Genomic DNA, 12700 nt, shown 5'->3' on the forward strand with positions numbered 1-12700 from the left:
CACGCACTGAAATTACTAGCACGTACTTGAACGTATGATGACGACATTGATATCTTTTCAAACGGTCAAACTAATTTCAAATTTGTTGCTTCTAAATAATCATAGCATTGCATACAATGTACGAGGTAATGCGAATCAACCATCATACAATACAAAATACAGAAAGCCGTAGAGAATGAAAGGTTGACTGATAATTAAAACCAGTACAAATGTGTTTAATGATCAAACATATGACGCTCTAAAAGTAAACAGCGGCTTTTAAAAACACATTTGCACACATTAACGACACACCAGAGACCAACGTGCATCAAATGAATGCAATTTTTGTTTTAAAATCTGTCAAAATAGACATTTCATTACGCGCGCGCGCATGAAATACTCAGCTCTACAACATAAGTGCCAATTGAGAAGGCAATCACCTTGTTCTAATTTCTGGCTTAAAGTCACGGTATTCTTGAGCCATTAAAGGTAGTTAAGCAACTATACGCTAGTTAGTCTTTTTTTTAATGTGGGTGATATTTCACAAAATCGAAAATTAAATTTGATATTAGTTATTACAAAAGCAAGAGGATTAGGCTCGTCGGTCTCATTTTCACAATAAGTTTACCCCGGATTATAAACTAAAGTAATCATTTATTGCAATTTAACCTCACTTATATACTCTCTGAAGTTATACTCTCTCTGAAACAACAAATAGATTTGCTGTACATGTTTTGAAGTTGGATAGATATTTCCTCTGTTAAAAATCCTAAGTTTAGAAATTAAGCTTTCATGCCACAAACAGAGTCGAATGCTTTTTTTCAGGTATTTGAAGCAAGAATGTAAATTCATATCAGCTTACAGTTATTTATCGTTTATTCGTTTTAGTGTTAATAAATGATAAGTCGTGATCCACGATAAAACGAAACGGTTTAGTGACATCTTCTGTTATATTCTAGATGTATTTGGTTGTTATTGTTTTTGGGTATGACGAGCGCGTTTATCTACCAGGTGCACGACCGAGTCAAATATTACATTTCATGGCCGGTTACCGTGGATATATCTCTCGAAAACAATCGAGGTCACATACCATTCCCGGCAGTTACCATCTGCAACACAAACACTTTCAGGTATTTCAGTCAAGCAACATTGAGAATAAGCCAAAATAGTCTAAAGATTAAGCAGGTATTCTATTTAGGATGACTTTCCGTTCAAAAGATTTTAAGTCTAGTCTAGTCTAGTCTTATGTTTGATCTTTAGATTATCTGATGTATATAAAGACGGCTTATTCAAGTCAATCGATGGTTTCTACCGCGAGAACGTGAGACCAATTACACCAAAAACTGGAAATATGTTGACAAACATAAGTATGTCAATTACTCAAAACATTTCGATGACTGGAAATAATTCGATGGAAGACGCCCTAAAGAATATTGATATGCGGACACTGATATTGAAATATGGCCATCGTTTGAACGATACCGTGAAATCGTAAGTTAAATTGATGTAGTTTGAACTAACTATCTGATGATTGTCAAATAATGATGATTACGTGTAAATTCGTTATCATTTTTCAAGCGCGAACTTCCAATCAGAGACACTGACAATGGCTAACCTGACAACTGTGTTGACTGACTACGGTCAATGCTTCGGGTTTAACCACGATACGACGAAAGACATTTACAGCCAAGGGACTGGTAAGAGTTGACAAGTTAATTATCTTGAATTTCCCTTCCTTGAATGAAACGTGTATTCAGTATAATCTAAGGAAATCTTTACTTCAATACAGGAGCGGCATATGGCTTGAACCTGTTGATCAACTTAGAACAGTACCAGGACATGGAAGGAGAACACAAATCTGCCGGACTTAAAGTTCTAGTTCACGATAAATATCAAGGGATTCGTATGAAAGATTTGTCGTTATCTGTACCACCGTCGATGAGTGCATTTATCGATGTTCGAGCTAAAAGGGTAAATTGTAGAGCTAGAATATCTGTGTACATTAAACACTTTTATTTTCTTTTCGAATTATCACAATTGTGAATAATCGAGGAAGGATATGCTTATAATTTCACATTAGCAATGATAAATCCCTTTCAGAATACTTTTGTTTTTAAGAAAAAAAGTGTTTAATCAGCTTCCTGTAAAGAAGTTTGTGATCTTTCCACTCAAAAAAAAATTAATTTATGTCTATTCGGTTTCATTTCAGACGACCGAATTGCAAGATCCGTACGGAATGTGCATAGAAAACGCCCAAAGACAAAGTATGTGTCAACATAACTGCTATATACGGGTGACGTCATCAATATGCAAATGCCTGCCGTTCTATGCCGAAGATAATACCGCAGGTCTATCATATTGTACTTTAAAACAACACAGAGATTGCTACCAACTACAACTCGGTAAGGGAAATGGGCGTTCTGCATGACAATAGCCGCTGTTCAATTATTCTGATTATTATACATAATCGTCGTTTTATTCCAAAGCGAAAATGCGTCGAAATCAAACAGTTTGCGGCACTAGTGAATGTCCACCACCTTGTCAACAACTGACGTACGATTCACGAATCAGTTATGCGGCTCTGTCGACGAGCATGGCGCAGGAAATGGCACAGAAGGAAAAAAACAACCTGGACATGTTAGAAGATTACAAAATGGCCAGAGTAACTCTATACAATGCTGATTCACACCTCGAGGATGCGAGCTTTAATGCGGTTTTCAATTTTGTTTCGTCACTACAAAAATCTGAAATGGCTATAAAAAACGTTAGCGAATATCTGGATAATCAAGACAAAATCATCTATTCCGATAAACTCTACGTCGCAAAAAAGCTCAAAGAAATGTCAATGTCTGTTCGAGCGGAGAAAGGGAATTATTTACGCTATACCGACATGGAAAAAATCTCCACGATAGTTATTCCGGGTTTGTTAAACTTTAAAACGGCCCTTAACGAGACCCTAATTTCAGATTTCAAAGCCATAAACGATTTCCTAGCAAACTCGTCCGTTGTATCACACATGAATTTTCAAGAAGCGTTTTCAAACGTTGCTTTCGTATACAAAAATATGCTTCACACGGCCATATCGACTCGGCTAGCCTTTCAGAATTTATACGCCAATTTCAAAGAATATACAACTTTCGTGAAGTCATTGATCGATTTTCCAATGATGATTGGTCACATTATAAAGTTTCAAAAATCATGTGACACATTGATTACTGCCTGCAATGATTCTAAGGCAACGTTTCGCGATTTTGGCAATAGTCAATCAAGACGGGACTGGGACAATTTCTACAATCTAACCGGTCTGATTCCTGGCATCATCGATGAATTCGAAAAGTCTGCGTTTGATCTGAAAACCAAATTGACTAATGTTGTTTATGAATTTGATGATCTTGAGAATTCATTGGAGACCTGCAAAAAAGAGCTATTCAACTTGTATTTGAAATACATTACGATCTTATATGAAAACATTATCAGCGCACCTATGAAATATGGTGCTACTAAACGGATGATTTTCCCTACACCAATTAACATAGTAACATTGATCGAAGACATTGGAAAAATAAAGGCGAATGTCACTCGACGGCTTAAAACAATGATCACGCAGAAACAGATTTCTGTGGCAGAATTAAATTCTTTGATGCACGATAATAAAAACCTACTGGAGAAGTTCCCGCTAGATCTACAAACGTTCAAGGATAATTCGTTAAAAGTGATATCCTCGGTCGTTAAAGATATGGACAAGGATAGCCAACCTTCAAGAGACTTCATCGGAAAGATGCTTAGTTATGATATTCCTGTTGAGACTAGAACATCATTGGAGAAAATTAAGAAAAAACTGCAGTACATCGTCGACGAAAATAATGAGCTTACCAGAACTATGAAACAATATCGCGATGCGCAAGCTGAATTGACGCTTGCAACCTCACTATTAAACGGTCATATGACAAAGTATCGGAACAGCATTGTCATTGGTGAAGACTTTGTAGTGTTAGTATTCGTGTTTTTAATTTTTCTACAAGCTGATTTCGGTGCCCATTTCGTTACTACGCTTGATCTTTTATGGCTTTTATTTTCAGAAATAATTACGTATACGTTTCAGTCTACTTCAGAACACTGAGTTTGGAGACGTTGAAAAAGTCGAAAGGATATCTGTGGTTTTCGTTAGTTTGTAAGTAAATGAAATTGATCGATTGAATGTTAAGTCATGTAATAGGAGCTCGTATAGCTTGATGTCGTGTGAGTTCTTACTGTGACTTAACTTACGCTTCAAAGGATGCATTGAATCTCCGTTCTGATTGCTGTTTGTCGAGTCCGGAGCATAAATCGCTTCAGAATATACAGCCGAAGAGATTGTATACCCACGCTGTTGATAACTTGTTACATACCTGTATATAGGAGATCATAATATCGCCAATTCTGTGACATTTGTTTCTCATTCTTGTCTTTTAGGTGATATAGGTGGTTCTGCCGGGCTTTATTTAGGCGCATCTTTATTGGCTATTGCCGAGGTCATCTGGTTTTTCGGATCTCAACTCGTGTACCGCTTGAAGCGGCTGCACCGTGTGCGAGCTGATAAACAAGAGGAACAATATGGCGTTGCCGACACGAAAAGCGGATCTGGAGCGAATCGATTTTGTACAAATCGAAATAGTATCAATACCATCACATCTCCAATTTAGAAAAGGAGCGAAACGCAACCAATTCTTTTAGTGATTCATTATCTCCCAATAAACTGAAATATTTCACAACAAACGATATTGTTGCTGTAAATCATTGCGTTGGAATTTAATATGCGCATTCATATATCTTTTAGATACATGAAATTATGTCATGACTTCACTTGTTTATCATCCGGGAAAGGGGATGATGTTTCGGATAAAGTAGGACGCAAACGGCTCTCGATAAGAAATCGGTTTTCATGGACGGATCTACAAAAGAGCTTAAGATTCATTCTAGTAGAATCTATACTTATACGAACAAAATAGTTCATCTAATTCTTGCGGAGCATAATGTTTTCTTAACTTACATTGAAATCGCCTGTGAATAATTCAATGATACAGTATAATATAATGGTGGTAAAAACCATTTATCTTAATGTACAATTTCTATTATATAGTATTAAAGATGATGCATCTTGCCCGTAAGATAAAGCTAGATGCTAATTTAATTTGTTCAATGTTTATATACATGTTTGCTTGATTATTTCGAAGCGACGATTCATCGGATATACACAATATCAGCGCGAGGAAGATATCATCTCCGCCATGTTTGATATACCGATTCATTTGATGTGTTTTTACATGTTATTCCCATCAACCGCAGCTACGGCTACAGGTGAGTGAACATCGTCGTCCGACTCGATTATAGTTCCACATCGAACGTGGAATGATCATCAGCCAGCTTTTGACGTTGTGTTGTCTGATGTTATATCCTACATTTTCACCTTTCTTCGGCTCTTATCACTACTGCGATTCTCTCACATTATATGTTACGTATATAACGTTGTACGATTTTAACAATTGCCGAAAAACGTGTTTTGTCGTTGTTTTTGCTTGTTATGGATTTAGCAATAGAACTACTAAAATTTCAGTGATACAAGTTTTTTTACTTTGATTTCACAAGCTATGCATGCGTAAAATTCTATATACTGGTGACTCAGTTGAATACATGAAGCCCACTGTACCAAAGGCATTCATTCATCTTCAAGAGTGATATTTTCTCGCGATGTTCTTCTTATGGTGATAGCTATATGCGTGCACTGGGCCTAAAAATGATGATAAGGCCTCCCGTGTGAATGCTTCTATAAATACGTAATTTACCTTCGAAAATAAATTGCTATCAAAATTTGCTTTTCAGGAATGAGTGAAAATCGCACAGCGATCACGAGTCCGCAGTGCGCGAGGTCAGACTGTGAATGTGGAAGAAAAACGACAGTTTGTTCGTGTGAAGAAACGTGCGTCAAGATGGGAATTTGTTGCAAGAGTTATGCCACGAGTTGTGCCACTAACACGACCACGGCAACACCATTTCCGTCGTCCTTCGTAAATTATGTCCTATGCAGCTCATTTCAAGTCTCCTATTTCAGTAACACTAATCTAGGGAACTATTGGTCAGTTTCGCGGTGTCCGCCCGAAAGTAATCGGTTTGATTCATCGATCAAACGACGGTGTGAACACCCGGTCGAAATCGGCTGGAATTCATCGATCAACGATTTAGTCGAGTATACGCCAGTTTTCTACGACGATCTTCTCTTTCGTAATTATTTTTGCCTTCGCTGCCACGTGGAAGACATCGACTCTAACACCTTGACACCGGTCCATATACGCTTTCATTCTCTGGACCAGAAAACGAAATCGCTCTCTCTACGCGACGATGGTCGCCTTTTAGAGAGGTTACGCGTTGGTTCGTATGTGCCAAAAATTGAGTGGAAATACTCCCCAAACCACGAAATACAATGTTTTGATCCGATGAATAAGAAACAGATCGTAGAATGCCTCGATTCCAAGAGCCGTTGGTACACGACGTGTCAAAGCTACGTGGAGCCCATTCACATTAAAAACAAAAATAACCTGGTCTTTAAAAAAAAACACTGTGCCATCTGTAACGGCTACGAACGTAGTGACTTCGGATGTGCTTTCTCGAGGGGTTTTTGGATAAATTATGAAAGGCCTGTTTTATCCGTTCTATTCGATTTATCCCGACCGATGTTGATAGAGACTCAACTGATTGATTCGAACACCAATCGTCTCGTTCAAAAGTTACCGAATTGCCAAACGCCGGGAACAGTCTATAATGCACTGAACGGTCAGTGTTCAGACGTCGAAGAATATAAAGAGCAATTTCCCTCGGTGGAGCCTAGACGCCTGATTCATGTCGAATTATCCGCTTCGTTTAATTGCGCATCCGATGTCACTGCAATCATTTGGTTGACGGATAAGATGAAGGATTTCTTTTTCGAATCGTTTAAAGCGAATTTAAAAAACCTATCGATATCAACTCGGATCGATGAGAATTGCTGTTCATTTTCGATTGACCTGTCATCGGCCTTTTATACCGAAACGACTGAGAAAAATCTGCTCGACAGAATGACCGGTGCCGTCAATGCATCGAATGCTTGCTGTAGATTTGACGATTCAAAGTTTGAATTACGAGTTAGGAATCATCGTTACGCGGACCTGAAAGGATGTCCACCAGAGAAAGTAATCGAGCTCGTTGATGATACGAGTTACACGATCCTAGATCAACAAGGCATCGAATACGTGACGTTCGTTTCAGCTACTAACGCCACCAAGCGGCGTACCCAGTGGCTACCCCTACGTAAAACATCGGGCGTATTTCTGGAATATGTCGTTCGACGTGGGGAAGTTCCGCAAAGATACTTGACTATTTGTGACAATCGATGCGATTCAGAGGTTATTTTCAGTCGAGAATTCCTTCTTTCGACCGAGCAGAAACACCGACTGACGACCGCTGATGGTTTAGACGTACTGTTGAGTCCTTTCCAGTTTCATTTAGCAGGAAATTCCGTCATCGTTTGTTTCGATACGATCAATTTGACGAAGGATTTCGATACGGACGTTGAAGAGATGATAACTGTTGTAACAAGTGCGTTATCACTGATCGGACTGGCAGTTCTGCTCTTAACCTACACGGTGTTTCGATCGCTCCGATCTTTACCGGGTATAAATCTCATGCACATGTCAGCATCGTTATTTTTGGTCATGCTTTTATTCAACACCGTCGTATTTCAGTCATCGGTACTATCTCGTCCGGTGCTCTGCGCAGTAATCGGCATGTTAGTTCACTATCTGTGGCTCGTCGTGTTCTTTTGGTCGAACGTAATTGGTTACGACACATACCGCACGTTCGCTACACCGGCCGGAATCGAGACAGGGACCCGCGCCGACCGGATGACTCGTCTACGGGGTTACTGCGCGTATGCGTGGTTCATGCCAGCTGTTCTCGTCGGTAGCTGCATCGCGATCGCGTACACGCTTCCGCATATCGGTTTCGTGTACGCTAACGCTCACGTATGTTGGATTTCTAACTATACGCAGCTTCTGTACACATTTCTCGTTCCTATCGCCGTCATATGCGCGGCTAATTTAACTTTCTTCGTTCTGACCATTCAATCGATCTGTCGCGCGAGAAAGGAGTCGGAAATGACAAGAAATACAAGACGACCCGATCGTAATTTTATCCTCATAACAAAGTTGTCTTTGATAATGGGTTTGAATTGGTATTTTGGGCTGATCGCGAGTCACGGTAGTGACACACTCAAATTGATTTATACCGTTTTCAACGGTTGGCAGGGATTTTTGATTTTTGCTTGCTTTATTCTGAGAACTCGCATATTCAGATTGTACAAAAGCTATTTCATCACACACTGAAACGACCAATTCATTTCATCAAAACAACAAGTCTTATTGCAGTTTCCAGATGCCATGTTTTCGGCTACCCGCTGGGTCCACGTCGTTTTGAATTTGTTGGACTCTAAAACGAAATTTAAACGCGACAAGACGAATAAACGAATCGCATTCGTTCAGAAGACATTTATTATTTATTATTCATTCATTTATTCATTCATGGCCTGTATACACGAATTATACAGGACGGGTAGTAATAATATATAAAATATAGCACCAAGTACTTTTTCACCACAACATCCACGCATACAACAATAACGCAATCCTAATACATATAAAACGGGTGGGCTGTGAGTATATCCCTTAATTGGTTATTTCTATAAACTAGCGTTTGAACTCTAGTCTATGATTATACCCACTGTTATTGGGATGAGGTATCGGCAAAGCTATAAGCCTGCTGTGGCAATCGACGACCCGCGAGGTTCGCTAGTAGTTGGTCGGTCTACCGCGCCGCAATTTGTTCTATGTTTCATTTACAAAATCGTGTGAACTTTCCAAGTAAATCAATAATCGATACAAATTTTGGCTGATTCATCATTTCCAGTTATCACCTCATCTGGCGGTGTGTGCCGATACCCCATTAAATTTGTTTAACTGGGACTACAACCGATGTGTGTTCAGTACATACGACGGCCGTTTTATGAACAATTTTGTATACGAATTCTGAATTAGAAAACTTACTTAAGATCACAAATTATAGCAAGACGTTAAAGGTTTGAACTGAACAAATATATCATCAATCGCGATATAATTGTATTCAATCTTCACTAATATAAGTATTATTTCACGTTCGACTCTCTAGTTAAGGTCGAGAAGGAATGTTAAACATTCGTACATGACACACTTGCACGCGGTAAGATGACCACCCCGAGACTTCGTCATTTCGCCAAGTCGTTTTTAAGTAGATAAGACAATCATTTGGAATACAGATAAAAACTCACTACTAACTACAAGTAAAAGTTAGCTTATCAAATAATTCTAAGTACACGTGCGAGTCTACGAATAGACTACTGACAGCCCGATGCCCTCGTTGATAGATGAACTACTCTACAACGTAGATTGTCTGACAATCGTTGTATCTACAACAGAAGAAACATAACGAATAGTAGAACGATTTTATCAGACACTTCTCTATAGCAATCCTACGTCAATTTTTATCAACAATGAATATCGATTTTACTCTTAGATAAAATGACGAAACCACGGGGGATCGATGCACTAAATGATACAACGACAGTACATGTATAATCGTTCTCATTGTTATTTACAAATATTTTCTTCACGACCTCCTGCTATATTTACACTGATGTACACGTGTTCATTCGTACATATTATACTTAGTAGTTGTTGTTATATGTGATATCTATTACAAAAATGTTTACAAAATCCAACCGAAGAAAATCGTATATCGCAAATCCAACACAAAAAAGGTATGAACAAAATGATGGCGACAGCAACAAACAAACGATTCTTTAAAATTTTGACTTTATAAATTCGACACTTCGAAATCTCAAAATTTGATGAAATTCAATAATTGATTTGAATCCCAGGCCAAACTTTAATTCGTCCTCAAATTGTGGGTTCTCACTGCCTTCAATTCAGTAAAGTTGTTTGCTTGTTGATTTTTTATCAACCAACACTTAAATGCACATTACATTCAATTATCAGCTGAATAATTAAGTAGCCGATGACCAATTAGCTATCGTATTTCAATTTCATATAATCAATAACCCGATACAAAAATTGCACACTACAGCACGCGTGGCCTATAAATAACTATTCATCTTTGTTTACGATATACATTACTGCAAACGATATACTATTTAATGTTTTGTAATGATATGTCTTTTCCCCGTTTTTTGATTTCGGTCATCAATGAATTATGTTACCGTATTACGTTACATACGATGTCGTTAGAGATATATAAAAAAACAAATGAAAACGAGTGAATTTCATTAAAATATTCATTGCTCTAATCAACGTGTTTTTCTCGTTTCAGCAGATGAGCATCCTCCCGCGGCAGGGATACGAACTCATGTCATCAATGACGACCTACAGAAATCACATTTAGTTCGTTTAGCCCGTGAGATTTTACGTAGAATCTGATTGGGTCAAACGGCTGCGCTTCCGGATCATCTTGAGTGGGATATTTCGATACCATCAGGTTCGAATCCCAGCTTCTCAATAGCGCCGGGTTCGAATCCCAGCTTTTCGATTTCGTCAGGTCCGTGGCCCTGCCGAAGGTGGTTAGCAGACGAGACAATTAATGACGAATGAATCGATAAGTGATCACTGATGATTATATTGAACTAGACCTCGAGCCATCATCTCTGAACCGTGATTCGAATTTATCCTAAAAATAACCATTATATATATAACGAATGATTGGCCACCGAAGTTTAATTTTTTTTGTACAAGAGAGCGATATTTTATAAAATTTTTCAGTTTGACTTGTTGTACAAGCTGTTGAATTGAAACTTGCAAGCGTATTTCGTTTGTACATTGTACATACATTATCGGTCGGTATCATTTCAAAAACAACCATTTCCCACGCCGATATTGTCGAAGTACAGATATCGCGTTTCGGAAAAAGAGAACTGCGACTTTGGAGCTCACAGATCAAGCAAAACGTAAGCGGATCCAGTAAAATTATGAACGAAATTATTTTTTCTCCAAAAAACAACAACAATATAGACGCGAGACGATCGACGTAGCAACCCCTGGATCCACTCCGCGTTCCGCTGTTTTGTAACTTTGGCAAATATTGTTCGTAACGGTTTAACAAATGGTAAGCGTGTATAAAAAGTGTTCGATATATTTCGTCGACGAATCGAACTCCCCGTCGCACGTCTGCCGTAGAGAGTTCAAATCAACTAGAATCGACGATGATAAACAATAACTTTTTTTCGCACTGACGTCATCAGATTCAGGAGTAACGTGGTCAATATCAACAATCTCCAATGGTAAGAAAAATAGTGTCAACTTCTCTTTTTTTATTCGTTTACATGAGATTCTTTAATTGCGCACGTACATACAACGAGTCACTCAACACTCTCCGAGATTATGAGATATTTGAGAGAATGTATTCAGTTTACAATCACAGTCTATATCGATTTTTTATCGTATCGTGGACAGTGGCGCTTTGGTCCGTTCTTTTTTGTTACCCGCGAAAGGAAATTACGCGCGCAAATTTGACACGTTTACGCAGACACAAGCGTCAAAGCGCCCATCTACTTATTACACACCCTTCATATTTTGATTCTTTCATTCACATCGTGGAAGAAGACGAAGATTTCATTTTTTGATTGAAGTTAAAAATATGTTCTCTGTGTTTTGTTTTTCTGTTGCTGTATATGAACAAGTGATAAGTAGCCGCGTTGGCTATCGGTCAGCAGGGTTCAATAGTAATAACCGCAATATAACACACGTATCACAGTGCGAATTGTACTCACACACCTCAGCTGTTCGGAGTACTCGATCCAAATTCTACCCGTCCTCAGAATGATTAGTTTAACGGTTATCCCAATAGTAAATGCATTGGACCCAATTCCCATATAGCACTCATCTGAAGTTTTTTGACAACACGCGCAGCGGCTAAACCCATAGGTTTCCTAGGTACGCTCATCTTCATATCGATTTCCGCCATTTTCTGATTGTCCGTTCGCAACGCATATCGTCGATCACGCGCTTGTTCGTATCGTGTGTCGGAATACGTACGATAGATTTCATTCGGAGTCTGCTTGAATCTATCAGAACTTTCCGATTGATTGCGAATTCGACTACGATTCGATAACAGTTTCGACGCCGAGTAAGTGGCTCTTTACGAAAAGCGACAATACGATTTCGGCGGCCTCTTCGCTGACACGACGACGGTATGACGTGCATTTAATGCGTATTAAAAACAGCAGCAGATGAAACCACATTTAAAGAGAAATGTTTGGTTAATTCTCACACGTTCGTCGATAGTCGACTCATAGTCGGCAGTTCCCGTTCACTGTTCGTACTTTCAGAGAGTGCTATACTTTGTGCATATTGTCTGTTTCCGTTATAAGTTGAGTAACCGGGTCCGCAATCATACCGGCTGAAAATAAGAATGAAATAACGGATGAGAATCAACGTGACGTATTTGATAATTGAAGAAATTCTCAAGAGAACTGTTAGGACTCCAAAGGTTTAGCCAGCTGCACAATCTCATCAACTTATTTAGCAGATTGCAAGTGGGGTTAATTCTTATGGTGAATAACTGCCAACTCATTATATTGACCAAGATTTCCATTTGTCTTAATGAAATA

General features: G+C 38.7%; 1 protein-coding gene across 3 annotated transcripts in view; it reads right to left on the bottom strand.

The window, feature by feature from the left end:
• Nucleotides 1–8528: 8528 nt before the first annotated feature.
• The window catches only part of LOC141907477 (irregular chiasm C-roughest protein-like), a 70974-nt gene continuing 66802 nt past the window's right edge, over nt 8529–12700 (bottom strand). For 2 of the 3 annotated variants that reach the window (XM_074797128.1, XM_074797127.1), the window contains one exon: nt 8529–12489. In XM_074797128.1, the coding sequence (XP_074653229.1) occupies nt 12357–12489 (133 nt within the window). In that variant the 3' untranslated portion in view covers nt 8529–12356. The remainder of the gene's footprint in view (nt 12490–12700) is intronic. The other variant, XM_074797129.1, reaches the window with a different exon arrangement.

The sequence above is a fragment of the Tubulanus polymorphus genome, chromosome 6 (genome assembly GCF_964204645.1).
Source record: "Tubulanus polymorphus chromosome 6, tnTubPoly1.2, whole genome shotgun sequence".
Taxonomy (NCBI): domain Eukaryota; kingdom Metazoa; phylum Nemertea; class Palaeonemertea; order Tubulaniformes; family Tubulanidae; genus Tubulanus; species Tubulanus polymorphus.